A 27487-nucleotide genomic window follows, 5' to 3' on the forward strand; every position below is an offset into this window, starting at 1 on the left:
TGTTCATCATGCATATTTTAACCTTGACATTCTATTGCTTAGTCCTAACCATGTTTTATTTATTTATATATAATTTGCTCTTTTTATAAGTTGGTTTGTCTATGCATTTTATTGTGTGTATGTATGCCTGATGTTCCTCTGCTTAAATGTTTGTGTGTTTTATATAAGCTGTGATGTGTGATCTTAACCTTTAGTATGTATATTAATGGATTTTTTTATTAGATCTAATATGTATTACCTCTTACTTTTGTATGCTACTGATGAATGCTAGTACAGTGCTGTTTGTCTACTCTATTTGTTAATGCAATGCTATTTGTCTTATTTTATCATAACCATTTTCGTCATTTATCATATCTTAAACATGTGTTTTATATTATTGTAGTCGGTGTAAAAAGCTCATCAGAGCTTATGTTTATTGTTGATGTATCCGACTTATAAATAAAATTTACTTGACTTGACTTGACTTGATTGTATTGTATTGTGTATTGTATTGTATTGTATTGTATTGTATAAACAATCATTTTAGATGCTCAAATATAGCATATTGACTTAAAAAAAGGACATTGTGTCGATTTTTTCTAAAAATATCTCCGTTGCGCCATGAAATTTCCATTTCGCCAGGCACAACCCTAATAAAGGCGTTGTGCCGGTTTTTCTAAAAAAAAATATCTCCGTTGCGCCCGTTGGGTCCGTTGCACCAAAAAAATCTCCGTTGCATATTTTAGTGGTACCCTGTGTGGTAAACCAGTCAATTGACGTCAGAGAAGACATTTTGTCAACAAAAATAGAAACGCAAAATCTTGTGACAAATTAATCATCGACTTAGCATTTATTGTTTGATCGCATTTTGAAACGAAAAAGCCAAAATGGGCTGTATAATTGGAGGTGTAAGTTTTATTTTCTGAAAATTTCATAATTTGTAGATTTAATACCGTTGCGATAATAGGAAAACCTGAAAATTTTCATGATAATTTGATCCTCAAATTGTAAACAAACCCATTTTTGTTTCCGGGTGCATATCTTTATTTCTTCCAGTGACTTTGCATAGCACTTGAAACAAAGAGAGTGAATTGAAAAAAAATTGTCGGGGATATAGAAAGTAGTTTACTGTTAACAGATTAAGGGGACATTGTCAAAATTATTATTATTGAGCATGTGATTCTGCAATCTAATGGATTAGACCCCAATGTAGTTTTCATGTGTAAAACTTGTATATAATACACTAAAGAAAACGGAATGAACCTTATATAAACTCCTGGTTTAGACCTCGGGGTCTAATCCAGGGTATAGCCTGATTCTGTAGTCCAAATATTTGATTTCGCCAAGACATATCGGCCCCAATTTACCCAAGATTGAAGAGGTTTCGGCCCTTTACCAAATCGGCCCCAGAATAAGTACTGTGTTTTAAACGGGTATATTAAAATTTCAATTATAATAATCATAAATGACAATTTCCTTGATATTGAAAAATCTAACACATTTAATTATCAGGTAAGGAAAGTTAGTTGTTCATGCACGTGAAAATCAAAACATTCGGTCATGTATTTTTACAATTAAAAGAAAACAGAAGCCATAATATCTATAATTCTTTTGTCACTGTCAACATTGTTTGATTAAACTAATTAATAAATATATACCAGGCAGAGCAACAGATAAGGTGCGTATTTGCGTATTTACGCAATTAATTTTATAAAATACGCAATTGATTTTTAAAGAATGCGTATCAAAACCCATTAAAAAAAAATAAAATACACTATTGTCTTAAAAACCCGTGCGTATTGTCATTTTCATCACCACAAAATTAATCTGTCGTACGCTCGTAGTTTTGGACAAATTATATCGATATGCATGCTATCCGAATATTCCCGAATCAATGCTAACTAATCAACGGTCTCCGGTCTTCAACGGTCCCCAGTCTCAAAAGACCGACTAAGCCATATCAATAAAGCATGAGCCCGCCGATTTGTCTAATCAGGTCAACGGTCTTTACAGACCGGCAGAGACCGTTGATTTTGCGGAGACCGTCAATAAGTAGGTCCCAGCTGTATCAATAGATGCTTTAAAAGCAAAATGGCGTCGTACAAAAAGGAAAATGATTTGCAACAAAACAGTCGTAAATCAAAAATCAGTCAGAAAACGAACTTGTTAAAAATATTATGGAATATAACATGAGCATTTTATATAAAAAATAAAACAATTGTGAAAAGTTCTAGTAAATTGTTAATCCTATTTTATTTTTAAAAAAGTTTAAATGTTATTGATATTGAAACCATAAAATTCATATCTTCATAATTGAATACCCAATTAATCTTGAAATCATAGGGTATAGAGCTTTGGAATACCCAATTAAATGGAGCCAATACCCAATTCCAAAGGAAATGATGGAGTAATACCCAATTCAATTTTAAAGCTTATCTGTTGCTCTGTAAATATATAGCAGGTACATAGCATTTATTATTTGGTTTCAGTCTTTCAATCACTTTTATAACATCTAGCATCTAATAACAGTAATAATTAAAAATATTATCAGGAGATTATAGCAAACCGTTTTTAAAAAAAATCTTTTGAAGTTTTCTCTGATATTACCAGGGCCAAAACACCATTTTTGGGGAAGGGGCCTCAGCCTTTTTCTTGGGGAAAATATGCGTGATTTTGGCATACTTTGGGAAAAGGGGTCTCAAATTTAAAATAAACTTTTAACAAGTTCTTTAAAATAGAAAAGCAAAAAGCACTGGGAAATACTAATAAGACCTTAATTCAACACCATTCTAAATCCTATGGGAAATTTCAAAAGACTGCTTACTGGGGAATTTTGAGGACGAAACTGGGGAAAAAAGAGGCTAGTTTGGTTGGGGAAGCAGCCTATATTCGGCCTCTACAAAGAATGGTTTTTTGGCCCTGATTACTTACATAAAGCTATAAATAGTTAAATAATTACACCTTGAAAAAAATACGTATAGTTTAATTAAGATAAAAAAATAATGTTTTCTAAGGAACAATAATTGTAATTAATTAAACGTCTAAATATATCTATTTAAAAGTCCATAGCAAAATGAAAAACAATAAACAAGAACAATCATTCAAAATTCCCATGTAAAATGTTACAAATAATGCTCAGTAGCAGTCAATGGTATTCATAATCTTACCACAAATTAGTTCTGGCTTCCAAAACTTTATAAAGTTTTGGGTTAGACCAGTTACGAAACCTAACCAGAATAACATAAATGGATTTGACCTTATTTTCACTTGCAAATACCCTTGTCCCAATCAATTCTTGTGCATTTTGCGATAAAGCAATTATTTTAGTATTGGTCTATACCATTTAAAGTATAAAAATATTAATACCGTCATTGAAATTGCCTATTTTAACTGTAAAACATCAATTTATACGCCAAGTACAGTAGGCCATGACATTTAGGTGCCACGCGAGACCTTGTATGACATCATTCTCGGGAACCGATTAGAGTAAAGTTGTGTACTATATTTAGAACAGCTTTGTTGACATGATCTCAATATTTAGATAATGTTTTTATTTATTTTCTTTAATTTTTTAGTACTTAAATATGATTATATTAAATCAAAAGTCAGTAAATCACCTTTTTCAATATCTTTAAAAAAATTAATTTATAAAAAAAGTTGGAAGCACATGGGTTCGTAAAGGTCAATCTCGTAATCACGTGGTCAAACATTTTGACAATATGGCGGCCAAGTGCTGAATTTTTTACCTGTCAGAAACTATTAGGTAGTTTATGTTCGTAATAAGAGTTTTATTTGTCCATCCTTGGCTTATCAACAGATTATATAATAGTTTTATCAAGATATGCTTCACTTTACTTTATGGCATGTTCGATGAATGAATACGAGCGGGTCAGATTCCTGGCACGATTATCGGTGGAGTTTCCCTATGGGTCTGTCTTCAGCATTCACGTCATGCCGTAGTATATAAACGGGTACGCTTAAGACCTTAAGCTAACCACAAATGTGTATTTTCCTTCTAAAAAAACAACTTAATGAATTCAACTTTTAAACAATTTTACCCAATCCTGTTTAAAAACGTGTAAACAGCCTCCATATTGGTGTGTACTACGCATAGCGGTGAGGAACCAAATTGTTTAGATGAAATTTTTAATGCCTGTATCTGTCAGCGCTTTAAACCAGAACAGAAAAAATTCATTCCGACTCATTTCGTATTATTGTTTTTGAGTGACATCACAGTGTGACCGGGATTTTCCAATATTGGGGGGTCAACACAAAATGTCTTTCATGTGTCTTATTAAATATATGGATAAATAAATTACTTATCATGAGTAATTTTTGCATATTTATACCGTTTTTGAGAAAATATGCTTCCGTTTTTTATGGAATCAGTTGCTTTTGTGATAAATAACATTTAAGTTGTGATTTACCGGTAAATTCAAATGGACTCGAAAAGTGTGTCTATTTGTGCTATAGGAAATTAGCCGATTAGGGAAAGACTTCGCATTAAAACTGTAAAAAAAAGAAAATGAGATGTCTTTCATTGAAGGACTAGTGATTCTGTAACATGCTCTTTTAATGCAGAGACTTTCGATATGAATTAAGCAAAGTCTTAAAATGAGGTCTTGAATATAATCACAATTCACACAGTCACATACTATTATACGGTGTGTTTTTATTTATCTCATGCGCACAATATTCTATGTTGTGGCTACAAGTTTCTAAGTTGTGTGCACAAGATAATTAGTTTGTGGGCTGTAGAGCTGACAATAACATGTGGCTACAACATTGTATCCTTTGCTCACGATTTGATTCTATTTCCACATTGTAAAAGATGGCTCTTTATCGAAAGGGTTGTCAGCCCCAGCCCCTTTTTAGGCAAAACTTGTTTGAATACCTCTGAGGTTAAAAAATTGCTATAAATTATTATTTATCATTTTGTGGTTTGCTTTTTTGAAGAATAAATGTACATTTTAACAATATTTTCAGTTGGCATGTTGTGTTGGCAGTGCAGCTTGCAGTCTGTGTTGTGCTGCATGTCCATCATGTAAGAATTCTACATCTACAAGAATTGCCTACTCTATGATGCTTCTTTTTGGAACCATTGTAGCAGCTGTGATGCTGGCTCCAGGTCTGAGGGAAAAGCTAGACGATGTATGTGAAATAATTTCTTACTAGTTTATAAGATAAATTTTTATTTAAAAACTGGAAACCATAGAAATTGTTCATGTTTCTTTGGAAATGTAAATTGTCAATTAAAAGTATACAGAGACTATAAATACAGTCTCAGCAGCTCATTTTTTTTTTAGTTTTATCCAGAAGTCATAATCGTTGGTTTGAAATTTTTTTTAACTAAAATTGCAATAGAAACTTCCATAGTTTGAGTTTAGATATGTTCTGTGTAATTTGACTTTCTATAAGTTTCTTGAAAGCTCTGTTGCCTCTTCTTTCTATTTTATTTGGTAACGATTATAGTCTTGCAAATTAAAATATTTGATATGTATAACATGGTTTAAGAGACCTCTACCAAGTTTCCTAATTATGCTAATGGGTTGAAGTATAGCCTTTCGGATCTTTTGTTGTTCAAAAATGTTTTATACTTTGTCATAAAGGCAATTTTAGTTTACTTATTTAATTGCTAATTATACTTCTCACATAGTCTCTTGGATATGTGGCCATTTGGCTCAAAGTGAAATAATTTTCAGTATAGTTTTTCATAGAAATTTCTGTTAAGGAATATTTTGTGTTTTATGAAACATTTGTGATGACATGAGAAAATGCGATGAGACAGTCTTATAAATTAATCTGTGTTTAATCCATAATTTACATGGTCAACAATTAAAATCCACTGAGGCTGCAAAATATTTAGGCGTAACAATTAGTAAAGATCTATCCTGGACATGACAGCAAAAGCAAATAATTCACTCAGATTTATAAAAAAAAAAAATGTCAAAATTTCAAATAAAAGGTCAAAGAAACTGCCTACAAAACTTATGTAAGGCCCCAGTTAGAATACTGTTCCAAGGTTTGGCATCCTTGGCAAAAATATCTGGTTTACTAAATAGAACAAGTTCAAAGGTCAGCTGCCAGATATGTATACAATGACAACAATTACAACAGTAGTGTATCTAAAATGATGAGTGAACTTAATTGGCAAACCCTAGAACAGAGGCATAACATCAGCTCTGTTACCCTTCTCTAAAAAATCCAACACAATCTTTTGAGTGTCGACCATCACCATGTGACACCTACTAGAAACCTGAACTTCCTAATACAATATTGAAGGACACAATACCACTCCTATTTATTTTTCCCCAGAAGTATTTGTCTGTGGAATGGCCTACCCTTGTCCTTACAAGCTAGTCCCAGTTTAGACCTCTTTACTGGGCAGCTGCATCCTTTTTACCAGTTCTAAGTCAGCTTTGTTTTTAACTTTTATCTCAGTCTTGTAGTTCTTTTTAACTTGCACTTACCTTATGTCTATAAATTTGCATAAATGTAGATGTTGAATTATGATTTTTCTCTGCAGATTCCAGGATTGTGTAAAAGTTTTGTTGGAGAGCATGTGTGGAACACTCAGTTATTAAAGGAGCAGCAATGTGATGAAGTGGTTGGATACCTTGCCGTGTATCGTGTCTGTTTCTCTATGGCGGCGTTTTTCTTCCTGTTCTGTGTTATCATGATCAAGGTGAGCTCGTCAAAGGATCCTCGGTCAAAGATCCAGAACGGGTAAGTGATATCATCCATGATATTAATATAAGATAGTTATAATTGTTGCATCTTTTACCATTATTTCAATCAATGAAAAATTCGAAATCCTGTTAAAAGATTTAAAGCTATATATATAATGACATGTTTTTATAAAATCCATAAAGGTAAAAGTATGTACACATGTAGCTTCAATAATTTTATGAAAAAGTTGTAAAATAGAATATTTCTGATACTTAACACTTATATTGTATGTAAACAGTTTTAGAACAAAATATTACACTGCCACTTTAAGTAGGGTTGTAACTGTTTAGCAAGGGTTATGTGCGTGCACCATTTGTTCGTAAGGGAATGTATTACATTGTATACAAACATATTTCTTTCATATTTTTTTTTTTTTTGAAAATTTTAAACTATGATTTTTGTGAAATTATAAGCAAGTGATGTATAGCTTTATAATACTAAAAATTCTGACTTTTAATTGATTTTTTTTAAAGGAATAAATTGTTTGGAAGTTTTGGAAGCAGTTTTTAAAATGACGCTATCTGGTATGAGATAGTTATGGTTTAAAAAAGACTTCCCCTGATACTTTAACACAATAATCAGATCATAGCTGTTAAGATGTGAATTGTTCAATTTGTTGCAAAGATATTATTTTGATTTTGTAGGTTTTGGCTCTTCAAGGTCCTTATAATGATCGGAATATGTGTTGGTGCATTCTTCATTCCTAGAGGAGACTTTGGCAAAGGTTTGTTATACCAAAATTAATATGTTAGCTTGGTTGCGAAACAAGTTTCGTAAATGACATTAAATGGACTTAACTTTTCTAAAAAAATTTGACAGGACTTGAAATTATATTTTCAAGTATACATTTTATTATGCTAGGAAATTGAGTTGTTTGAGCTCATTTTGTAATGCAATATATATATATAATTTCAATATGAACCCATTGTCACTATGTTGGTTAAAAAATCTTAATAACTCAAACATTAGTATTCTACCATTCAATGTTATGATTTAAGTGTAGGTTAAAGTTTGTTAGTACATATTTACAACATTAAATTGGTCAGGCTAATTTAATTCTGTAAATACATACTAATAAAGTTTAACTTGCTTAGTGTTTTAAATTACTTTTATTAACAATCAATTTACTAGACTGATTCATAGTTTTCTGATTTACCAAAGTTAATGTTTTACGATTCATTTGAAATACTGCAATCCTATTGGACAAAAAATAATTTTAAACTCTAATTATTGTTAAAGTGACATTATGCATATAAAATTGCTGTTGAATTGAGCTTAATTAGGACTCTACATCAAAAGGCTGGCTACTATAATGGTGATTAAGCAATTAATGATAATGACAGATGTTTGGGATAAATGTCAATACTCCTTTAAATCTAAGACAACTGCCGCACTTTTTTTATCAACAGAACATAATGATAGTTTCTAGAAGATACTTGTAGAAACCTACGTTTGTCCCATGGACTATTGGACATTCATGCAAAGTGGATTATAAAATTGAAAACAATAGTAGCAAAATGTAAAGTTACTTTGACTTTTACCCATACATTCACCATTTCCACTTGAATGGGCATATAAATGTCACAAACAGTAATTTCATCTAAGCAACTCAATAATAATTTGTATTTTACATTATTTACAAAGGTACTGTAAGATTGTGATGTTGATTTATGAATATTTACAGCGTGGATGTGGATAGGGTTGATTGGAGCGTTCCTGTTTATACTGATACAGTTGATCTTGTTGATTGATTTTGCACATGGCTGGAGTGAAAGCTGGGTTGAACAATACGAGGAAACTGAAGCTAAATGCTATTATTATGGTAAATTAGTAAATCAAGTCTTTAACAAGGAAATTATGTATTTCAAGGTTTTGAATTTGGGTATGCAAATAAAAAAATTATGTTCTCTTCAATATTTTGATTACACAGTGAATCACTTCTTCATAATTATGCCCCCATTTCGAAGTCCGTCGGTCCGTAGACCAAATGGTTTCCGAGTGATAACTAAAGAACCCTTAGGCCTAGGAACTTCAAACTTGGTATGGTGATTGGTCATGACCAGTAGATGACCCCTATTGATTTTGGGGTCAAGGGGTCAAAGGTCAAGGTCACATTGACCTTGTAAGCAAAAACGGTTTCCAATCAATAACTAAAGAACCATAAGGCCTAGGAACTTCAAACTTGGTATGGTGATTGGTCATGATCAGTAGATGACCCCTATTGATTTTGGGGTCAAGGGGTCAAAGGTCAAGGTCACATTGACCTTGTAAGCAAAAACGGTTTCCGATCAATAACTAAAGAACCTTAAGGCCTAGGAACTTCAAACTTGGTATGGTGATTGGTCATGATCAGTAGATGACCCCTATTGATTTTGGGGTCAAGGGGTCAAAGGTCAAGGTCACATTGACCTCTTGGGTAAAAACGGTTTCTGACAAATAACAAAAGAACCCTTAGGCCTAGGAACTTCAAACTTGGTATGGTGATTGGTTATGACCAGCAAATGACCCCTATTGATTTTGGGGTTAAGGGGTCAAAGGTCAAGGTCACATTGACCTTGTAGGTAAAACGGTTTCTGATCAATAACGATGAACCCTTAGGCCTAAGAACTTCAAACTTGATATGGTGATTGGTCATGATCAGAAGATGACCCCTATTGATTTTGGGGTCAAGGGGTCAAAGGTCAAGGTCACATTGACCTCTTAGGTTAAAACGGTTTGCGATCAATAACTTAAGAACCCTTAGGCCTAGGAACTTCAAACTTGGTATGGTGATTGGTCATGACCAGCAGATGACCCCTATTGATATTGGGGTTAAGGGGTCAAAGGGCAAGGTTATATTGACCTTGTAGGTAAAAATGCTTTACAATCAATAACTTAAGAACCCTTCGGCTAAGGAACTTCAAACTTGGTAAGGTGATTGGTCATGACCAGCAGATGACCTATTGATTTTGGGGTCAAGGGGTCAAAGGTCAAGGTCACATTGACCTTGTAGGTAAAAATGGTTTCCGATCAATTAACTAAAAACGCTTAGGCCTAGGAACTTCAAACTTTGTATGATGATTGGTCGTGACCAGCAGATGACCCCTATTGAGTTTTGGGTCAAGGGGTCAAAGGTCAAGGTCAAATTGACCTTGTAAGTAAAAATGGTTTCTGATCAAAAACTTAAGAATGCTTAGGCCTAGGAACTTCAAACTTGGTATGGTGATTTGTCATGACCAGCAGATTACTCCTATTGATTTTGGGATCAAGGGGTCAAAGGTCAAGGTCACATTGACATTGTAAGTAAAAACGGTTTCTGATCAATAACTTAAGAACGCTTCGGCCTAGGAACTTCAAACTTGGCATGGTGATTGGTCATGACCAGCAGATGACCCCTATTGATTTTGGGGTCAAAGGTCAAGGTCACATTGACCTTGTATGTAAAAACTGTTTCCGATCAATAACTAAAGGACCCTTAGGCCTAGGAACTTCAAACTTGGTATGGTGATTGGTCATGACCAGCAGATGACCTATTGATTTTGGGTAAAGGGGTCAAAGGTCAAGGTCACATTGATCTTGTAGGTAAAAATGGTTTCCGATCAATTAACTAAAAACGCTTAGGCCTAGGAACTACAAACTTTGTATGATGATTGGTCATGACCAGCAGATGACCCCTATTGAATTTTGGGTCAAGGGGTCAAAGGTTAAGGTCATGACCAGTAGATACTTGATAACCCTTATTAATTGTTTGATCACTGGGTCAGAAGTCATGCATAATAACCTTATCACATGACTAACTGGCTGCAGATAGGGGGCATACATGTTTTACAAACATATCTTGTTATATGGATGTATTGTAAATTCTAATAATTCAGTGTTACAATTATTCACATATTGAAAGTATTTTTATCTGTTACTTATGTGAGTTTTTCACTTGCTTCATCAGCAATTTTTTTCCTTATATAAGTGGTACCAAATAACGGACCCATTCACAATCACGAACGATCTTTCACAATTTTCAGACTGGGTCAGATGGACCCATTCACAATTCTGCAAAAATTCACAATGTACATAAATTAAACTTACAATTCCGTCTTTTTCATAATATTTAAAATTTAAACGTTATCTTACTGCTGATATTCAAACCGAAAGTTGAATTGCTTCCAGTTTGATTCACAGATATTTTTTATCACAGTTTAATCGAGTAAATGTCCGAAATGGCAAAACTATATGTTAAACCACGGTCTTTTATTTAAATAAAACCCAAATTTATTTGAATTTGCAGCAGTATTTTTGATAATCTAAACTTTCTGAATAAATTTAGATTAATCTTTCAGTCGTACATTACTGAATAATGAAAGACATTTTTCTGCAAACTGGTTAAAAATTTAGAACATATTCTGATCAAGATGTACATTGCAAACATATCTGATATAAATATGAGGTAAACATCAGGTTATAGTGTAATAGACGAAAAATGTCCTCAAAGAGTGGTAGATTCTTTGTAAAATATCTGAAAAAGGGTCACTTGGGTAAATTTTCATTGCCACGAAGTCACGAAACAAATTCACAATTTGGATTTTTTCCCACAATTGTTACATCTTACAGTACCGGACCCATTCACAATTTATGGAAAGAAATCACTGTTCATAATAATAATAATATATATGTATTTTAACATCGCTTTTCATTGGATAATCATGAGGTTTATACAACCTATATAATTATATATATACACAACTGCTGTCAATTTATGAAGTAGATTCATTTTTATCTCAAAGGAAGTTTGCTGTAGTACATGTTTGTTGTAAAGATGTATGACCTGTTATATGGCCATTTATAATATTGCATGTTTGTAACATTGATTTTCATAGGATACTCGTGACATTTATATAGTTAAATATACATAGCTGCTGTTAATTAATGAACTAATTTTTTTATGCCCCCACAGAGTGAGAGCATATAGGGTTGCACTTGTCCGTCCGAGTGTCCGTACGTCTGTCCGGACGTCCGTCTGTCCGTACGTCCCGAAATCTTGTGAACGCAACTCCTCTTAAACCGGATGGCAGATTTTGCTTAAACTTCCAGGGATGAACAACCTTAATGTGTAGATGGTAGTAAAGGAAGGAATTTTTGCTGCAAAGAAATTTAACAGAATTATGGCCCTTTGTTGATTTTTTCACTATATACTATGTAGAAATTTTGTGAACGCAACTCCTCTTAAACCGGGTGGCAGATTTTGCTTAAACTTCCAGGGATGAACAACCTTAATGTGTAGATGGTAGTAAAGGAAGGAATTTTTGCTGTGACCAAATTTAACAGAATTATGGCCCTTTGCTGATTTTTAGTTTTCAACTTGTGGTACATGTAGTCCAAAAAATATTTGACCTACAGTCATAAGATTGACAGAACAGTGGCGTGTGGGGGCATCCGTGTCCTATGGACACATTTCTAGTTTCTCTAAAAATGGAAGTTTGCAATATTATAAATGCGTTAAAAAATATTTGACAGGTTATATGGCCATATATTAATGGTTATTTGCATGAAAGACAACAAACTGTTTAAATTAAAGGCAATATAACCAGTCGGACGTCATTCGAATTAACATTATATATTATCTGAAAACGATGCTTTGATGACAAGGTAATATATCATACAGTTATAATTGTTTCTGTTTTTCAGGTCTGCTGTTTTTCACAGTCATATTTTACCTCTTGTCGTTAACTGGAATAATACTGTTCTACATATTCTATGCGAATGTAAGCTAATATATATTGACTTCTTATGTGACTTCTTCAGTTCTGTACACAGTTTAGATTTAGTAAAGATTGATTAGTATATCTTGACATGCAATGCTTTCCTTTTGAAAAAAATGTCTACTTAATTTTGTTATGAGAAAAGGGTCTTCTAAATTTTGTTTTGAGAAATGTTTCTACAACATGAAAATATGATTCACTTTCAACTGAAATAAATATTTATGCATATTTTACTATGCAAAATACAGTTTATCATAAATATCTGACGTCATATTACTTGCAGGCATTCCTTTTTAATGTGGTCCAGGTGCATATATCATATGAGCCATGTCATGACAAAACCAACATAATGGGTTTGCGACCAGCATGGATCCTGACCAGCCTGCGCATCTGCGCAGTCTGATCAGGGTCCATGCTGTTCGCTTACAAACTCTATAACAAGTAGAGAAACCGATAGCGAACAGCATGGATCCTGATCAGACTGGGCGGATGTGCAGGCTGGTCTGGATCCATGCTGGTCGCAAACGCATTATGTTGGTTTTGTCATGACAAGGCTCATATAATAATGCACTTGATTGTCCTACCTGTTTGATGTGGGAGCAGTATGAAGCATGTTTGAATAAAGTTTTGTTTGTATATATATATTTCAGGATGGTGAATGTAGTCTACACAAGTTTTTTGTGAGTTTCAACTTGATCCTGTGTATTGCCGTGTCAGTCATATCTATCCTACCTAAAATACAAGAATGTAATGTATATGTTTGTTATGTTAAGAAGCAATGTTAAAATTTTAGAAGCAATGTCTTAGTTAAAATGTATCTTTTTTTTTATTTCAGCACATACATGTACTATAAATATATACAAATTATAAGTATATATAAAAAAAGGCAATGCGTTATGCAACAAGTTCTTACAAGCAAAGCATTGCTTTTACATTGTACTTTGTTCAATTTATCTATCATACACTTTATGTCCCTACTACTTTGAGAGAAGGGGGCATACAGATTTGCCCTTTTCAGTCTCATTGTCTTCAAACTGTTAAAACATGGAGTGATGTGTGTCCTGTGAACACATTGAAGGTTGTACACCTGATCTACAGGGAAACACATTTGAAATATTCTTATCTAAAATTGAATTACTTAATGATTTTCTTGGCTGATGCTTAACAATTAACCTGCTTGCCATCAGTATAGAGCCAGACAGCCTGTACCTCCATGTAGTTTGAACAGGCTCTATACTATTGGTAGCTAAATTTTTTGTATTTTGAAATCCCTTAACTTTCTAGTCTATATTTAAAGCAGGAGAGGTCCTATAAAGAAATTCAACAAGCTCAGGGTTAAAGTTGTACATTATGTGAGAATGTTACTTATTTCCATAAGTTAAGTATTAATTTCAGGTAATGCTAAAGACTGTATGTTACAATGTTATATATTTTTCAGGTCAGCCAAGGTCAGGACTCCTTCAGGCATCTGTGATCACAGCTTATGTCACCTACCTGACATGGTCAGCAATGTCAAATAACCCCAGTAAGTTACAGGATCTTTTAAGCGGGTTTATGAAGTAGATAGAAAATTCTGTCATGTAAATTGTCCAGGAAAGACAATGAACCATTCATGAGAGCTTGAGTTAACTTGGAAATAAGTTTACAGTAAACTTCACTTATAGCGAACATGGTTATAGCAAACTTCCAGTTATAAAGAACAATTTATTTTGGCCCGAATTTTGCCCTTCTTTATTTAATATAAAAATATACGGTTATAAGGAATTTTCGCTTATAAGGAACTCATTTCATAGTCCCAATTTAGTTAAAAGTACAGAAAATCAACTTTTATAACGAACTCCAAAATATCGGCTATTCGTAAATAGATCCCGCATTTTCAACTTTCATTTTCATTGGCACTCGTCCGAATGTACTGTTTATTGTTGTATGTACTTCAAGACATCTATTAAAAAAGAATTTGTATAGCAGTACATAATAGCTTAATCCATTGAAAACAACAAAGTACGCTTGATTTAAATGAAAAGAAATCTATATCTTTCACTAGTAAAAGTCACCCTTTAAATATAATAGAAGATATTCAATATAAAAGGAAAGAAAAATCGAAAATCATGGTTATTCTTAATCATGGAAAGAAAACGAAAAGTACTGAGTTTTGAAACAAAATTTGATATTTCATGAGAAATTGAGAAAGGGATTAATATTAAAAATGAAATAGCAAATGATTTTCAAAATCCAGAAAGTACGCTCTCGGGTATTGTGTCTAAAATAGAAATAAACGACTAATTTTTTAGCTCACCTGTCACAAAGTGACAGGGTGAGCTTTTGTGATCGCTTTTCGTCCGTCGTCCGTCCGTCATCCGTAAACTTTTACTTTAAATGACATCTCCTCATAAACCGCTGAGCCAATTTCATCCAAACTTCACAGGAATGTTCCTTTGGTGGTCACCTTTAAAAATTGTTCAAAGAATTAAATTCCATGCAGAACTCTGGTTGCCATGGCAACCGATAGAAAAAACTTAAAATATCTTCTTTTAAAAAACCCAAAGAGGTAGAGCGTAGATATTTGGCATGAAACATCTTCTAGTGAGTGTCTATCAAGTTTGTTCAAATAAAAGCCCTGGGGTCAAAATTGGCCCCGCCCCGGGGGTCATTGTTTTTCCCTATATGCATATAGTAAAAACTTAAAATATCTTCTTTTAAAGAACCCAAAGAGCTAGAGGTAAGATATTCAGCATGAAACATCTTCTAATGAGTGTCTACCAAGTTTGTTCAAATAAAAGCTCTGGGGTCAAAATTAGCCCCGCCCCAGGGGGTCATTGATTTTCCCTATATGCATATAGTAAAAACTTATAAAATCTTCTTTTAAAGAACCCAAAGAACTAGAGCTAAGATATTTAGCATGAAACATCTTCTAATGAGTGTCTATCAAGTTTGTTGAAATAAAAGCCCTGGGGGTCAAAATTGGCCCCGCCCCAGGGGGTCATTGATCTTCTCTATATGCATATAGTAAAAACTTATAAAATCTTCTTTTAAAGAACCCAAAGAGCTAGAGCTAAGATATATTAGCATGAAACATGTTCTAATGGGTGTCTACCAAATTTGTTCAAATAAAAGCCCTGGGGTCAAAATTGGCCATGCCCCGGGGGTCATTGATTTTATTTATGTGTATAGCAAAACATTAAAAAATCTTCTTTGAAAAAACCCAAATAGCTAGAGTTAAGATATTAAGCATGAAACATCTTCCAGTTAGTGTCTTCAAAGTTTGTTCAAATAAAAGCCCTAGGGTCAAAATTGGCCCTGCCCCGGGGGACATTGATTTTCCTTATATGTGTATAGCAAAAACTTAAAAATCTTCTTTGAAAAAAACCAAATAGCTAGAGTTTAGATATTAAGCATGAAACATCTTCTAGTGAGTGTCTTCAAAGTTTGTTAAAAAAAAAGCCCTGGGGGCAAAACTGGCCTTGCCCTAGGGGTGTCATTGCTTTGAACTATATGTGTATAGTTAAAACTTAAAAAATCATTTTTAAAAAAACTCAACGAGCTAGACCTTAGATGTTTAGCATGAAACATCTTGTAATGGGTGTCTACCAAGTTTGTTCAAATAAAAGCCCTGGGGTTTAAACTGGCCCCACTCTGGGTGATACAGGTGAGCGACTTCAGGGCCATCATGGCCCTCTTGTCTTAATCAAATGCTCTTCAAAATGGGGGACGTTGGTAAACAAACAGTTCGTTATATGTAAATCTGTTCGCTATAAAAACTCGTGATACAAGGAACTAATTCGCTATATGCTTACAAGGAACTCCGGATATAAGGAACAGATTTTGTATGTCCTGATGTGTTCGTTATAAGCGTAGTTTACTGTAATTAACAATAAACAATAAAACCCTAATTTATAAATCTGTCATAAGCACATTTAAGTTTGGTAATATAATTTTATGTTCTTTATACTGAAAAAGGAGATTTCAAGAAGATATATGTCAAGGCCTGTCTAAAAGACTTCTGGAACGGTATGAAAATGAAGTCAAGTGTACTTTAATGGCTCAGATTTATTTTAACTGATTTTGTTTGACTACTCACAAGACTGGAAGAGTTACAAAATATTTTCTTAAAATCATACAAGTTAGATGTATAATCTTTAATTTGATTATCATAAGTATAATTTATACTTTTGTTAATTGGTACTTACCTATTTAATTTGAAATATTGTAACTGCAGCTGAAATAAGCTGTGTGTTCCCTCTATGGACATGGGTGTGGGATATTGATTTGCCCTTATCATGCTGTTGCACTAACTCTCAGTAGTCTGAATGATAAGTTTTGTTGTGCTTCCACTACTGAGGGGTGCAGGTGAGGTGTGTTTCAGGAAAAATGATTTTGCCTCGTCTGTCTGTCATTTGACTAAAAACATAATGGAATGTGGGGGTATCTAGGTCCTATGGACACATTTCTAGTTGTTATTTTGTTTAATGAACATTTTGAGGAATGTGTTATATATTTACATTGCAGACAGTAAATGTAACCCCAGCTTGTCTCAGATTGTGGACCCATCATTAAATGTTACAACCCCCGCACCAGGTGATGGTGCTCAAGTGTGGGGTAAAGGAAATACATTTGATTGGAGCTCTATTGTGGCTCTTGGTATCTGGCTGTTTGCTGTTCTCTACTCCAGGTAAGTCAGGGATGCTTTTTGGCTTATTTTATAGCCGATATTCGGTCATTTTCCCAAATGGAAATAGTATATTATTTTCCCAATCCACTGGAAAAAATTCCCAAATGGAAAGTAACAAAAAAATATTGAATTACAAATTCTTAAATCTTTGAAAATAAGGGCTTCTTCACTATTTTAGAGCTGAAATGTTTAAAAATGCCATCCTAGACGGTGATTCAAACTTTCTTTGGACCACTTATTTTTCAAAAAGTCAAAAGTTGCTGGTGGGGGTATTAACCACCTTCAGTGATAGTTCTAGTTATTACTTGTTTTTGGCATTATACATGACAAGTGTTGTATTTCCCTTCACTGTATTACAGGATTTAACTGCCCTAGTAATTTTAGATTTTTCATGCTAAGATGTTAATTTTGACATAATCTTAGTTCATTGCAACTCCCCAAGAAATTTTAGATTTTTCATGTTTAATAGTTATTTTTGACATCGTTTTCTTTCATTGCAATTTGGAAAACTCTGTTAATGTTTTCTTTTTTTCCTTATTATTATTATACATTTGTTGCACATGTTATGTTGTGTAGGAATATTTTATGGACATTTACATTGTTATCCTGATGAATATATTTTATATAACAAAAAATGTAATTATTTTGTAGTATTCGTACATCAACTAACAGTCAGGTTGGTAAAATCACAATGTCTGAGAAGACCATTTTACAGAGTGACACTGGTATGTAATGGTATAAATTTACTGGTGAAAAATAATATGCAAAAGAAAAGATATATTACGAGTATTTTTTTTTTTAATTAAATTAAAATTTAATATAAAGTTAATTTATTATTATTTATGTTAATACACAAACTAAAAATTGGTTTTGTTTGAGCTTTTTGTGAACTTAGAGTGGATTGGTCTACGATAGGCATGTTATCTTAAAGTATTTCAAGTATTGATAAAAACAATAGAAATGTATTACTTTGTTATTCTTATAAAACATTTCTTCTAATAAAATCTTCATAGTGTTCTTAGTGATTTACTGTCAACTTTTATATGATGAATTATAATATTTTGTTCAAGAACAGTTTATTGTCTGCTATAGATAGATCTTTGTCATATTGGATCATGTATCTTACACTTGCCAACAAATCCATATGATATATAATTCTTTCGTGGTTTGTTGTCAAGTGTGATTTTAAATGCTATCACCATAATTATTGATGGAATAACAGACCCCCGAATATAGACCAATTCACTTTAAGTATAATGAATTATATAGGAAAGTTGTTATTGGCAAAGTAAAGGAATTGGAATGAGGAATGCTTGTAAAATCTCTGTGAGATACTGAAATTTGTTTTATAGAGATGTCTTTTTAGCATGATAACGAATGATAACAATTATTTTCTATCCTAAGTAAGGAACTCCAATATTTTCAGGCTCTGATAAGATACCTTTGACTGAAGATGGTAGGCAATTCATGTGAAACTTTGGCTTTCTTAGAATGCTATATATACTGTCTTGGAATGCTTTCGGTTTTCAAGTGTCAGACAAGCTAGTCACCTTTATATTCACTCATACCTTATCTTGGCTGCAAGTCCCCCATGCCTTGTATTTCATCACGCTTTCAATCTTAAACCTGTCTTACTTAATGGGAAATGATCTGTTTTAACTAAGAGTTGTTAGCAGAGACTGATTATCATTAGAATGACTAAAGTGTTTTACATAGATGTATATTTGAATGGTTATTTTTCTTATAGAGCTATTATGTATATGGTCTTTTTTTTGTACAGAATATGAGGAGCATTAAACTTTGATCAGTCATTTTTTTCTTGAAGCAAAATTATTTCTTTAGATTATTAGTAAAATTCCTTGAGCAGTTTTCTTAAAAAAAAACTCTAAAAAAAACTCTAAAAAAAAAACAAAAACAAAAAACAAACAAACAAACTGTATATAGCCTGGTCAGCGTGCATGAATGTAATGACTGTAAGGATTTAATACCGGCTGCCGGAACAGACTGAAATGAGGCTCTGCCGATTTTTGTCATATCTAAGTGATCAGTCCTCCTACTTACCTGGGTAGCTAACTAGTTGTTATCAATTTCTCCCTGCTGTCTACCAATTGTGCATGATTTCTAAATCCAATTTGCCTAGATCTATATTGGTGGCAAAGCCTAGTAGTGTAGGTAATAAGATTCCTAAAAAGTAATTTGTCCAGTTATGAAATAACGAAAATATCGGATGTAAGTGGAACAATATAAAAACTTTTTTTCATTTATAAGCAAGGTTGAAAATTACTTTGATAAAATAATCAAACCAATTCTTTTAAGATTGCAGCCAAGAAATGTTCACTTTGTATATTCGATGTAGCATTTCATAATTAAATGTCACTAAATCACCTGTTTAGTTATTTGCATCATGAAATTTGCATTTTGTTTACCATTTTCAGTCAAAACAGTGCTTATTTTAAGTTTATTTTTTTATTGATGTGTATCATGGAAGTAAAGAACCTGAAAATATTTATGTAGTCTTGTCATAATATAGTTACATTGTTTGTCCTATATCATATTGCAAAAGTTATAATGTTCTGCATCAAGACCTGGCTCAGGCAATTTGTGGCTAGTTTTGTGATGTTATCTTCTCTGATATTTTATTTGGTATTGTTTGGTATTAAATCATGAATTATATCTAGTCTAAATTCTTTAACAGGGGTAATGTTGAATGTGGGGGGGGGGACAGTTCTTTCATGAGTGACTTTACATGGTCACAATAAACTGAATCAGGGGATGTTTTTACCAAGTAAAAAAATCCTTTTCCTGGCTTGTCTAACCGGGTATGTAATATATTAAATATACGAAACTGATTCTTGAAGATTTCATCATGTAAATATACATGGTTACAAGATGTCTAAGCTTAGAATCACACAAGAGGAATTATCAGATGTCCTTGAATTCAATAAAGTGGAATGTCTCTGTGATGTATTAAACTAAACTAAAGTAAAACATGGGAAAACTTTTGGTATTTAACCTTTTATCTAGGTGTTAAAAAAAATCATGAGCAAAACAAGATATACAAGATTCAAAGTTACTTTTTTTCTATTCCATTTAAATGTTGTTCAGCAATAATTAACTGCATCATTTTATCGTTTTTTTAGCTGTGATTAATGATTGTATATATATTATACATCGTAACATGTCTATACAGGCTGTAAAGTTGTTGCGGTATCTTTATTGATTGATTTTTGAAACTTAAAGTAAGCTTTTCATGTTGCTGCTCATTTTTAGGCGCATACAATCCAGGTATAAAACATAAAGATAATATGTTATAAGAATTCAGACTTTATCCTAGAAATTACACCTACCTTCACTGCTAGTTTTGCTTTGAGTGTCACAGAAATACATGTAATACTATAATGTAACATTAGATAAAGTGGTAGGAAAATTTATGTAACGGTTTGGTTTTACGGTAATTCAGAATCATTCCATGTTTTGTGCATGTATGCTACAAATGCAAGTGCATCAAAACCAAAAGATTTAACACAAACATTTCTAAAATTTCAAAAACTAATCATATAATTTAGTTCTTTCACTGATTGTAAGAAACTTTTGAGTAAAAAAATTCAAATTTGATTTAACCTTTTTTTGCAAAATTATACTCTATTTGCAAAATAGCAGATTTTGGGTATTTGATTTTGGGCTCACTGAAGTTTTTATGCCACCGCAGCATCTGCGATGCGGTGGCATATAGCGATTCACCTGTGTGTGTGTTTGTTTGTGTGTGTGTGTGTTATATAGATTATATAGTGAACTTAAAAAATCTTCTTGTAAAAAACCACTTGTCCAATTTCAACCAAACTTGGCAGGATTGATCCTTGGGTGAAGGGCTTCCAAAGTTGTTCAAAGAATTTCATTCCATGCAGAAATCTGGTTGCCATGGCAACCAAAAGGAATTATAAGAATAAATTAAAAAATCTTCTTGTAAAGACCCAAAAGGCCTAGAGCTTAGATATTTTGCATAAGGCATTGTCTGGTAGACCTCTACCAAGATTGTTCAAATTATAACCCTGTGGTCAAAATCAGCCCCGCCCCGGGGGTCATTGATTTTTACTATATGTACATATAGTAAAAACTTAAAATAACTTCTTGTAAAGACCCAAAAGGCCTAAAGCTTAGATATTTTGCATAAGGCATTGTCTGATAGACCATTACCAAGATTGTTCAAATTATAGCCCTGGGGTCAAAATCGGCCCCGCCCCGGGGGTCATTGTTTTTCACTATATGTACATATAGTAAAATCTTTTTATCTTCTTGTAAAGACCCAAAAGGCCTAGAGCTTAGATATTTTGCATAAGGCATTGTCTGGTAGACCTCTATTCAGATTGTTCAAATTATAGCCCTGGGGTCAAAATCGGCCCTGCCCCGGGGGTCATTGGTTTTCCTTATATGTATATAGTAAAAACTTAATAGTAAAAAAATTTCTTCTAGCAATTGACAAATGCTAGAGGTTAGATATTTTGCATGAAACATTGTGAAGTGAACTTCAATCAAGATTGTTCAAATTATAGCCCTGGGATCAAAATTGCCCCTGCCCTGGGGTCATTGATTTTCAATATATACATACATGTATAGTAGAAAATCAAAAAATCTTATGTCTGAAGGTACAAGGCTTAGAGCTTGAATATTTGTTAAATGATATCATCTATAGGTACTCTACCAGAGTTGTTCAAATTTTGCCTCTTGTGTCAAAATTAGCCCCGCCCTGTGGGCCATAGGTTTTCCTTATATGTATATAGTAAAAACTTAAAAAATCATCTTCTCTAAATTTACAAAGGCTAGAGTTAAGATATTTTGCATGAAACATTATGTAGTGAACCTCTAGCAAGATTGTACACATTATAGCCCTGGGGCAAAATTGGCCCCACCTCCAGGAGTCATTGATTTTCACTATGTACATATATTAAAAAAAATAAAAAATATTTTTGTCTGAAGGTACAAGGCATAGAGCTTTGATGTTTGCTATATAATATCATCTATGGGTTCTCTACTAAAGTTGTTTTAATTATGCCCCTAGTGTTAAAATTGGCCCTGCCCAGGGGCAGTGATTCTCATTATGTTCACATAGTAAAAACAGAAAATAAAACAAATCTTTTCTGAATGGGAGAAAGCTACAGCTTAGATATTTGACTTGAAATGTTGTTTGGTGGACCTGTATCAAGATTGTTTTGAATTAAACCCTTGGGTCCAAAATTTTGCCTTGCCCAAGGGGACAGTGACCTACTTTCTTGTCCTTTGATGTACAGCAATGAAATTTTGACCATGTGCACAGTTTTAGTTGTAAAATTGAACTTTGATATCAGGTGACCTAGATTTTGATGATGTGACCTACTTTCTTGTCCTTTTATGTACAGCTATAAAATTTGAACCATGTGTACAGATTAAGATGTTAAGTGAACTTTGATTTCAGCTGACCTAGATTTTGACAAAGTGTCTTACTGTGTTGTCCTTTGATGTAGTCATGCAATTTAGGCTGTGTGAAATATGACCATCAAATACACTAGACTCAAGTGCATTGATATATTCCTACTCTGATCTTTTATTGAGTTAACAACAGATTTAACCACTAATCTGATAATAAGAATTAGATAGGTCAGGGATCTATGCATTATGACAATCTTCAAAATTGTATATAGAAACAAAAAAAATCTGTTCCTACACTACTATTTAGTGTTGTATTAATGCGGTGGCATAGCATTTTTCTCAAATGCAATCTTGTTAAAATAGCTATGGTTATTGCAGTATGTATGATTGCCCATTTTTTCACAAGATCTCTAAATATTCAAACAACAAAAAGAAAAGATAAGAAAGCAATGCCATGGCAAAGTGGTTAACATGTCTGACCAGCATTATAATAACTGTTGGTCACATGGGTTCAAACCCCATTAAGGGAAAACCATTGTTTCCTTTACTCACTCTACTTAGTACTGGTTGTTTCCAGCAACAGATTTTAGACTGTGTTTTACTTTATGAGCTTATAACTACATACACAATAGAACTGAAATTTATTTCTGTATAAGATAATGTCTTATATTATTAGACCATTTTACAAATTTAACATCCACATGATTAGCTTGAAACTTTTGGCTGCACGTTTTTTTTGTTTATCCTTATTTTACAGGCAATTATTATGCAGGTATTTAGTGCATTTTCAGTTGTAGTGTGATGTTGCTTACATGTTCAGTTAGCTCACCCAGAAAATTATTGATTCACTTGTATAATTACGGTGGTAAACATTTTAAGAATTGAGCTTTATAAAAAATATGTCTTTGACATAGACCTGAAATAGTCTGTTATAAGTATGTTATAAATTGATAAAAAAAAATCCTGTTTTGCAAATGTTTGCTCATTCAAAGTACAAATATTTATTTTCATCTTGACTAAAGATATAAAATTTTGACTTTAAAACTATATATCAAATGTAAATCATGTTACAATATATGATATAGAAGTGAACAATATATGAAATAGAAGTGAATCAATCATTTAATTCTATTAACCAGTCAAAATTCATTAATATGTAATATATTAACTACATATTTTAGACTTGTATTGGGCCAGGTCACCTCATTATGCTAGACTGGTATGGAGCCAGGTCTGCCTATTATGCTAGACTGGTATAGAGCCAGGTCTACTCATGCTAGAATGGTATAAAAATCTGTCTGCTCATTGAACCAATTGGTTTAATGCAGGTCTGCTCATTATGCTAGACAGGTATGGAGCCAGATATGCCCATTATGCTAGACTAGTATAAAGCCAGGTCTGCTCATTATGCTAGACTGGTATAAGAGTCAGGTCTACCATTATACTTGAATGATATGCAGTATGGTCTGCTCCTTACAGACCTGACTGTATACCAGTCAAGCAGACCTGGCTTATTAGACTGGCATACCAACTACACCTCTGATTAAAAAGAAAATGGGCGAACATAATTATATTATAACTGCTGTTTTGTTCAGATTTATATATCACGTCTATTTAGTATTATATACTTCTATCATAGACAATCTGTTATGCGGTGTTTATTATATTAACTGTCATATTTACCTTCTAACACTGTTTTGAGTTTGACTTTATTTTTGAGCACAACTGATGGTCTAATAGTTTTAATTCTGTAGAACTTAGAAATCTGTTTCAATTTTTTTTTCACAATTCTTATCTCATCTGAAGAAATCAATATAGTGAATATACTGATTAAAGTTTCTATTAAATTTATATTTTCCTTAATTAAAGTAAAAACTTCACTCGTAATAAAAAGAAATGAAAAACTTATGTTTCTCTAGAAATACAAATGACAATTTGGAAGACATTTTTGTTTTAAAATTAAAGAATCAAAGTGTTTTTGGCACATTTCACTATTGCTACACATTGTGAGAATAATTTAGTGTGCTCTAATTATTTCACTGTGAGATATTAACTTACTCAGATATTGACTCCTTAATGCAGTAACAGGTTAACTCCTTATATAACTTAATGGGAGTTAATCTGTTATTGCACTAAGGTGACGATATAGGGATTTTCATTTTAATCATTGAAAATACTCCTTTTTGAATATAGGTGAGTTAATTATATTTATTTGTGTTGCAGGGTCTAGTGACACCAATGATGAGGAGAAAGGCGGTCAGAGGGTGTGGGATAATGAGGAAGAGGGTGTGGCTTACAGTTACTCTTTCTTCCACTTCATGTTGATGCTTGGATCACTGTATGTGATGATGACACTTACAAATTGGTTCAGGTATGGTATACTAGTAGCATCATGTCAGGGAGTGGGCCCATTGGGGGCCATTTTTTGCTAATTTTAAATTTCTTTTAAGAACGATGTTTAGAAACTTTAAAAAACTCTATCCTGTTTTAGTGTAAAAGAAAAGTTTCTATTTTTCCCTGTTTTTTTAGAAAATGTTTTAAAACAAAAAATTTTTATTTTAAATACTGTCTGAAGAGAGACACTCAATCATCTAAAGGTTGTTTTTGATGGAATTTTGTTTCTGTATACATTCATTAAAATCTGACAAGTCAGGTCTAAGATGTTAATCAGGATTGACATTCCTTCTAACTGGTACTTTTGTTTTTCTCATTGTTCTTTTGAGGCACCTAAGAGCAACAGAATAATATTGTTCCAATAGCCACCCAAGTTCCCATTTGTGAATACTGATGGATGTACTGACAGAAAAATAAGATGGTGTAACCTCTGCAGAGCAATAACCTCTTTAAAATAGAATAAGATATTTATTGCTGAAAGTAACCTTTCTGAGCAACACCCAAAAATTTTTTCCCAAACCCAAAAGAATTTTTTTAACTGTTTTTTCAAAAATCTCATTTCGATTTTATTTTTCTAAACAAAAAAGTAAAATTGGCATTTAAAACAAAAAAATATACCCTCAAACATTCAGGTGTATTTCCATGCCAGATATATCAGTTTTATGTTGGTTTTATAAGTTTATTATCAAGATGGAATAATGAGTTTTTATTTGTCATTTTCAGCCCCAGTTCCGATTTCTCCACATTGAACTCGAACATGGCGGCAGTATGGGTGAAGATCGTGTCAAGTTGGATCTGTATTGTACTGTATGTGTGGACCCTGGTCGCACCAGTCATCCTTAAGGACAGAGATTTTAACTAGGTGCATAGCCCCTGGACAGAAAAAAAGGACGAGTAGAATCCAAAGTGGATTGGAAATGTATATATAAACTTACAAAGGAACGAATTTTCTAAAAAGGAACGAAAATACATAGAAGAACAATAAGTTATGAAAAATTATGTTACATTAGTAATTGTGATATCCTATTTAAGCTTCAGTGTGTATCTTTGATTGAAAGTGTTTAATGTTACTAACTGTCATTACTCTTCACCAAATTGTTTTTTTAAGTACCTGTATGTTGATACATTTGAATCAAAATCAGTCTTATTGTCACACATTGGGATGCCATCTAAGGTTTCTAGTGTGATTTATAAATACTTTAACAATTAGATATAAATGACATGAACATTTTTGTAAGTTTATTATTTTTTATGATAAAATGCCATTTAGTTATGTTAAAATGTATTATTATTAACAATGTCAATATTGTGCCTCATTTGAAAAGTAAAAAGAAAACATTTCTGATAAGTTCATTTGCTATAGCTTTTTGTAACCGACATGTGATAATGAGAAAAAAAGTGCTTTTTAGTTTGACACTATCTCTTTTTTTACATTTATAGTGTTTGTTATGATTTAGTCATAATGATTCACATTAAAAATCAACATGTCCTGTAAATTTAACTTCATGAACATACAAATATTACGGATTGCAAGTAAAATTTAGTATCTAAGAATCGATAATATTCCAACTGGAAGCTTATAATCTAATATTGATGTACAAATTGCAAGTAAATATTGTCTGTTTGTAAACATTGTCTACAGTTGGCTCTCATCAATATATTTCCGATGTGTTAAAATAAAGGTATAGGTATAATGTTGTTATATAGTCATAAGATATATTTCATTAATGTAAGCAGTATAGAAGTAAGATACAACCTTGGTGAGGTCAGGGTTGGCATAGAGACGACTGGGTTGGTAATGGTATGGCCAGGATTGGCATAGAATAGTAAGATGCTGGAATTCATCTTTTCATGCTTTTATTTTGTATGTTGTACTTTGTTAGTATTGTGAGTGCTTCTAGTTTGTACTGTCACTCTATAATAAACTAATTTTCACATTTTATGGTGGAAGTTTATTTTTCCCCCAACTATCTAACCCTTAGCCTGCTGGTGGCAACAGACTTTACCCAAACAGACCAAGAGCAAAAAAACACCTGTCTGATCATGGTTTGCACTATTCTCTATTCTTTTGTTTGTTTGATTTTATGGCACACCAACACAATTTAGGTCATATGGCGTCGGAAAACAGGAAAGAATTATTCTGGCTTATCTCAGGTGTACTAAACTTGAAGCTACACCAGGGGTCAAATTCCTCAAAACCACTGCACTTGCTTGAGCTAAGAGATGCATGGACTACAGTTATTTCACCCATTTTGTCACCTCTTACAATCGTGCAGGGATAAACTATGGCCTTAACCCTTAAAGGCAACCAACCCTTCAACCACAGTTGGGCAATTAATTCATATATTGAAATTTTTCTTAGAAATAATGGTTTTGCGCAGACTGACAGATTGGCACGCTAACCATTAAATATGGATCATGATTCTGGTAGAACATGCAAAGTTTTAAGTCAATTAAGCAGTAGTAAGCACTTATGCTCCATACAACAACAAGTTTGATATAGTGTTAGTGGTTGGATTACAAGTAATTTAAGTAGAAAACCCCTTCAAGTGAATAATATGTACAGTCTAGGTAATAA

General features: G+C 32.8%; 1 protein-coding gene across 5 annotated transcripts in view; it reads left to right on the forward strand.

The window, feature by feature from the left end:
- Positions 1-738: 738 nt before the first annotated feature.
- LOC132745445 (serine incorporator 1-like) overlaps positions 739-27487 on the forward strand; it is a 118994-nt gene continuing 92245 nt past the window's right edge. Inside the window, exons 1-14 of one of the 5 annotated variants that reach the window (XM_060734370.1) lie at positions 739-887; positions 4966-5130; positions 6506-6705; positions 7353-7432; positions 8393-8530; positions 12370-12446; positions 13094-13190; positions 13882-13968; positions 16950-17112; positions 17764-17837; positions 20383-20397; positions 23273-23287; positions 24739-24886; positions 25633-25844. In XM_060734370.1, the coding sequence (XP_060590353.1) occupies positions 867-887; positions 4966-5130; positions 6506-6705; positions 7353-7432; positions 8393-8530; positions 12370-12446; positions 13094-13190; positions 13882-13968; positions 16950-17112; positions 17764-17837; positions 20383-20397; positions 23273-23287; positions 24739-24886; positions 25633-25771 (1419 nt within the window). In that variant the 5' untranslated portion in view covers positions 739-866 and the 3' untranslated portion in view covers positions 25772-25844. Of the gene's footprint in view, positions 888-4965; positions 5131-6505; positions 6706-7352; positions 7433-8392; positions 8531-12369; positions 12447-13093; positions 13191-13881; positions 13969-16949; positions 17113-17763; positions 17838-18538; positions 18569-20382; positions 20398-23272; positions 23288-24738; positions 24887-25632; positions 25845-27487 lie in introns of all 5 variants that reach the window. The other 4 variants (XM_060734368.1, XM_060734372.1, XM_060734371.1 and 1 more) reach the window with 4 other exon arrangements.

This window comes from Ruditapes philippinarum, unplaced genomic scaffold, assembly GCF_026571515.1.
Source record: "Ruditapes philippinarum isolate M1 unplaced genomic scaffold, ASM2657151v2 ctg2043_1_1_1_1, whole genome shotgun sequence".
NCBI lineage: Eukaryota > Metazoa > Mollusca > Bivalvia > Venerida > Veneridae > Ruditapes > Ruditapes philippinarum.